Consider the following 6,132-nt stretch of genomic DNA (forward strand, 5'->3'; position numbering starts at 1 on the left):
CGCCCAACACTCCAACAACTAAAGTTGTTTTCCACAGGCTAACTTTCAAAGAGATTGTGTAAAATTTTGTGACATGAAAGCTCAAAATTATCTACTCCAAGAATGGGAATCTCCTCCAAAAACCTGTTGTTCCCTGCTACAAGAGCTGCTCCGAATCGCAACTTGTCGGTTCCACCACTGAAAGTGCATCAACATCACAAACAAGCAAGGCTGATGCAAAGAGTGTGTGAACATGAATATTAGAAAAGTGTCGTCACTGCACTGCTACGAAATGAGATTTGCAAACTGTGCAGCCACGTCCCTTCCCTGGCACTCGTGATTTATTTTCCCTGATGGTTACTCTGCTGCAAGACAGCTCAATGATACGATCACCGGGATACATAGCAATTGCGACAATTGAACGCGGCGCAGTTTACCATAGCTCTCGCTGCGAATGGCCGTCGACTCAACCTTGGTGGTTGCCGGTGTTTGACATTATCATATGACGTAGGTGCAAGGCATGTACACAGTTGACTACATACACATTAGTCTGTAGTCATCCACGACCACGGCAAGCAGCCGCCAATAGAGAACACCCCAAACAACAGGTTAGGAGGACCTAAGACTTGTTCCAGGTTCTGGGCTTCTCACCAGACATAATGAGAGTATCAATATCAATCTATTCTTGAATGGATAGCGCTCCATTTGTGTCAGGCACTCAACCGCAAAAACAACTTATAATTATGCCAGACTTATCCACATTTGCCCTCGTGAAACAACACAGCTAAACAGTGGTGTTATTGATATTATTACTTATTTCCAGCTGAGCATTAAGTTTGTACATGGTTGAAGAGAGTTTGGGATAATTCACTCGCTGCACGCACAGCGAGAGGATCGATGCATGAATGCGCAGGAACTGCAGGTTCTTTAAGTGGTTTCACTGTGTCTCCAAGAAACCGAAGCTGCCACTAGCAAAGACTTTTTAATGGAAAGAGCACTTGCGTCACGACAGGGGTGACATTATTGTCTCAATGGTCATCAAGCTCGCAAGAAAACAAGATTGCGAAATCGCCAAACTGAAAACGGAAGTCGTGGCAGGCTTTCCTGTTGAAGACGGCGATGGCGTAGAAGCAGTCTCTAAAAATGGCTCGTAGCTAGTGTGTAGTGGCTATAGTAGCCATGTTTGGCATGCGACTGTTCGTTAAACTTTACTGGAAAGAGGAAACAACTGTTTTTCTTATACGTCGCTGCCTGTATGTCACAGTTGGGCATGTGACAAAGGGAAAGTAGACAACTGTATCCTATCAAAAACTTGAATGTTTGTTTATTTGCAGTTTAGTTGGCAAACCAAACCATTTGTACCATCATAATGCTTTTTTTATCCCTTGTGGGCTGTCAAAGGTGTTTTTGCAGGGGGGCTGACTTAACCATGCTCATTGTAAATACCTCAAAGGTCACGTTAGCGCAGCCACAGGGTGGCTAGTTTCCTTTACGCATTCAACTGAGGTTTCCAAGCTGCAGTGGCTATAACGGGAGCGTGCCGCGGCAGGTCCCTTGCTTGCACTTGCTTTCTTTTCTTTGGTTTTGGTCGCATTAGTTTCGTGAATCGCCACGTAAAGCGAGTAGTTCACTGAGAATCAGAAAAAGGCAAAAGACCTGGAATGTGACAGCTGGAAACAATGCGGCGTACCGTGCGATTGGTGCCGCTCGTACAGATCAAAGCTTTGCCTGCTACTCAATCACTGCTTGTTCTCACATTTCTCCCATGGTTAAAAGCTCCCGTCGCAACAGCTAGTGTACTTGTATGTGGACATGCAATCAAAAGGTACGTACAAGCGGTGATTAAGAGCTAGGTGGAGCTTTGATACTGTCGAGACCGGTTATAACGAAATAAAGGCTACAACGAAGCGATCACGATTTCCCATTCCTTTTTTTACTTCGTTAACCGAAGTCGGTTATAACGAGATAGCAGATATAGTGAAGTGATTTTTGATTCTCGTTGACGTTGTTATAACCGGTCTCGACAGTATGTGCGAGCGGCACCAGTCGCACGGTTCGTTGCATCACATCCCTGGAAATTCGTCTTTTGGTGCTTTTCTGTGAACTACTCACTTAACATAGGGCGATTCATGAAACCAATGCGACTAAAACCGAAAACAAACAACTTATGCGAGCAAGGGACCTGATGCAACATGCTTCCGTTGTAGCCACTGCAGTGCGGAAGAACCGTCCTGAAGCATGTAAGGGCAGTGGCCACCCTGTGGTTGCACCAATGTACCCTTCGGGATATTTCCTCTTCCGTCCGACGAAGGTCAGGTCCTCGTTCATGCTGAATTGGTGGGTGTCGGACCAAAAGGGGCGGGGTTGGGACCGCTGCTGCTACGACTAGCAGGTGACGTCGTCATGGTTTCCCCCGTGACATCACCGCAGCCACTTTCTAAGCTTTTCTGTGAGAGGGAGACGACTTGCTCTCCGTATAGGCACTGACTACTAGGCAGTTTTTCAGAAGCTGGATTGCATGGACAAAAACATGTCTAATGCCATGATACGAGTCACAACCGGCATTTCGCATTTAAGTACATACCCGGGGAACTCTCCATCGGCCTCATCCAATGCATTAAGATCCTCATCAAATTTGCCATTCTCCTCAGGCTTGCCATTGGACTGGCACAGTGCCGTCCCTGACGGTGTTATCTGATCGTCTTGTTTTTTGGTCTGGCAGCTTGCATCACGTAGCGATGGCATTCTCCTGAATGCCTAGAAAGTAGTGCATAACATCCTTGAACCTCCAACTTCAGATGACAGAAGCTTATAATGATACAACATGGCAGTTTAAGATCAGATTTGGGACCCATATCCTGCTTTTCGGCTATACTCCATCTCATGAGTTGCGTGCAGCAGAAACAAAGACACGTGCGAGTGCGTGGCTTTCAGATTTGCTTTTTTTTTTCACAAGCACTCGCGAAAGGAAAGCAAATCTGAAAGCCATGTGCCCCTGCCTATGCTTTTGCTGCATGCAACTCCTGGGATAGAATATAGATGTCTCAATAACCCAGTATTCGGTTGGCTGAGGCATATTAACCAGCTAAGGTGAGAACCATATTAGCATTCACCCTATGATTATGACACTTAACCATAATGACAGATCATGATTAATTTTTTTTTTGGCAAGCCCCATTTTATATGAAGGCCACTTGAAGGGTTTAAAATTTAAAACTAGTGGTTCAGTACTTTACACTATGGTGCAGATTTATTTCTAATAAATGCTCACCTATTTCAAACTTCAATTTAACCAAAATTCAAATTTCGGGGTTTTACGTGCCACACCTACACCTGGCACGCCTCAGCAAGAAACTGAGGATTAATTTTCACCACCTGGGAATCGTTTGACATGACACCGAAACCTCGATTACACGATGCCTTCACCCAATAAGCCTCCGTCATATTGCGGGCATCTCGGCCGGGATTCAAACCCACCACCTGGGGATCCAGAGGGCGGCACTTTGACTCAGAGCCACCGAGGTGGCTCTTAACTTTGGTGAGAGAAGAGGACAAGTGAAAAGAAAATATTCTAATCCCTGTGCTAATTACTTACCATCATCTTTGCACCCGATACTTGTCTGGGTCCTTTTGCTTGTGCCTTGTCGTACATTGGCTTGGCAGCCAATTTCCGAATATTGTGGCAGCACCAAAGGCACTGGGAAAGACAACAGGTCTGTCTCAGCGGAGATCTCTGCGCTGTCGTCATCCACATCCATGACTGGATCCGTAGAATATCCTTGATTGGATGGTGCTGTCTCCCTCATCGCATCGTCAACCAGCTGTGTAGGCATTCAAATTGGTTGTCATCAAAATATAAAATATCTAATATTTTTTTAACCTCTTCACTACCGACCTAAGAAGCAATTGAAAACAACCGATTTTTTTTGCTATTTTTATTAAGCGTCCTCTTAACAATGCATAGAAAAAAAATAGTCAAGAAATTTGATTTATTTTAGCTGAAACAAGTATGTACACAAACGTGGACATAAGTTGTGTTCACGATGGACGGGCCGACCACGAATGTCGGAATCAGTGCCTAGCGTTATGAAACTCGGCGAAGCAGTTTTGCTTCTGAAGGCACAGAAAAATATTGCATTTCATGCACCTCACCCTTGTTCTTCCTTTGCAGTTTTTTTTCCTGCACCGCATTGCATTTTCGAGCTGGCAATATTCTGGGAAGTGATCGAAGTGGTCGCTGCGGGTATCGTTGTTAGGGAGTTGCACAGGCCTTGTTCTGTTGATTGTGGGCTCGTTGCTTGCTCTTTCAGTCCTGCTGTTTTCTGTAGAATTCGCCTTGATCAATGTTTCTGCAATATCTTGCTTGAATTGAAGTAAGGGAAGGATTTCTTTCTTCGGAATGTCCAGTTCTTGGGCGTCCCGCCGGTACTCAATCCAGGCGTTGGACACGGCAAGGTCAAGGAAGTGCGTGAAGAATCGAATGGTCCATTTTCTTGTTTTGATCTTAATTCTGTAGTACGCCACATACCTGTCAGCCAAGTCCACACCGCCCATGCACCTGTTGTAAAGTGAGACAATAGCTGGCTGAGGAACAGTAATTTTCTTTTTTTCTTCCTTGGACCACCGCTTGCACATACCAATTGGGTCACACCCAACTGCGCTCGACAAGAAAAGAACTCCTTTGTTATCTTTCCATTTCACAAGACAGACTTTTCCGTCCTCGCGTACGAGGCAAGCACTTTCACCACGGTTCATTGACCTGTCACTCGGCAAATTTCCGACTGCTCCTTGTGTGCGGTTAGCGTTCACAGTGCCAGTCAAAAACATTTGCTTCTCAGTTAGGTAGTCCACAATTGACAGTCCTGTGAAAAACCTGTCAGTGAACAGGTGCGCCTTCTGGTCGCTTACGGTTGTTGAAAGGTGCTTCACGACTGCGCCACCCAGGCCATACAACTTCATGTCTTCAGGAGTCACTGTATTTTTGCCGGTGTAAACCAGGAAGTCTAAAACAAGGCCGTCGGGGGAAGCCAAGACAAAATTCTTCAGACCAAGTGGATTTGGCTTAGAAGGAAGGTATTGCCTAAATGCACACCTTCCCGAAAATGGGATGATCTGCTCATCGATTGAGCATTCTTTTGTGCGCGGCAATGAGCGGCAAGCACTTTGAAAGCTGCTAACGATTGGCCGCACAAGGCGTAACCTGTCTTCTTTCTGTTGTGCTGTAACTGCGGAGATGTCCACAAAGTGCAGGTTATTGCGCAGCTCATAGAATCTGTTTCGGGTCATGTGGTCAGCAACAAAAGGTGTGCGTGTTGCTCGTGACCAGTACAGCTGGACTTGAGGAAGGTTCATAATTCCCATCAGTAGGTGTATGCCAGCGAGCTTCCTCACCTCAACTACGTCTGTTCTCACTGACCGGTGATTTCGTTTCTGAACAGAATACAAATTTGTTTGTTCAGCGAGTTCCCTCCAAAAATCCATTGGAAAATATTTGGCGAAATACTGATGTGGGGACAGAAGCTCCCGAAAACCGACGTCTGCTTGACCGTGACTGTCTGTCATGTCAGGGTTTGTGAATCTGGAAAATCAGATATTATGTAGGTTAACCATACGTCAAACTAGAAATATTTTGAAAGAAAGATGCTATGAATAGACGTGCGAGAAAATTTAGTGCAACAAAGTGCAAGAACTCACGTTCCTGGCTTCCAGGAGCTTTTTTTCTGCTTTTTGGGCCAGTTGGCGGTGTCCGGTTCAGGTTCATCTTCATCTTCGGATGTGTCATGACCACTTGCCGATGACGGCAAAGCACGATCATCATCATCATCAGACTCTGAAAGGTCCGCGTCGCTCTCTTCCAACATGGCAGCGATCTCATCATCGGTCAGGAATCTGGCTGCTGAGAACAAGCCAGAAAGAGAAGCGGCGATGTTCACAACCTTTGTCCACAAATGTGACACATTGTAAAAAGATGCGCTTGAAATCAACCGTTGTGCTTTTTGGCCTAGAAATAATTCATGTCGTCTTCGGGAGTTATAAACTTCATTACCAAATGACTCTTTTCCCAAGGAGTGAGAAAAAAGGTACAATAATTGTCAAAACTTACCTCGTGGTCGCTGTCCGACTCTAGAGCTGGATGCCGCCATTTCAACTTTT

The 6,132-nt window shown here is 45.5% G+C and overlaps 1 protein-coding gene across 1 annotated transcript; it reads right to left on the minus strand.

The window, feature by feature from the left end:
* Positions 1–3,928: 3,928 nt before the first annotated feature.
* Positions 3,929–5,699, minus strand: LOC121836147 (piggyBac transposable element-derived protein 3-like). The gene is made up of 2 exons (XM_042290935.1): positions 5,674–5,699; positions 3,929–5,557 (listed from the first exon to the last, which is right to left on the minus strand). Exon 2 carries the CDS (start codon positions 5,539–5,541, stop codon positions 4,051–4,053), a length of 1,491 nt encoding a protein of 496 aa, XP_042146869.1. The 5' UTR covers positions 5,542–5,557; positions 5,674–5,699; the 3' UTR covers positions 3,929–4,050.
* Positions 5,700–6,132: the final 433 nt, after the last annotated feature.

Source organism: Ixodes scapularis, unplaced genomic scaffold (assembly GCF_016920785.2).
Source record: "Ixodes scapularis isolate PalLabHiFi unplaced genomic scaffold, ASM1692078v2 PGA_scaffold1__304_contigs__length_218370807, whole genome shotgun sequence".
Taxonomy (NCBI): domain Eukaryota; kingdom Metazoa; phylum Arthropoda; class Arachnida; order Ixodida; family Ixodidae; genus Ixodes; species Ixodes scapularis.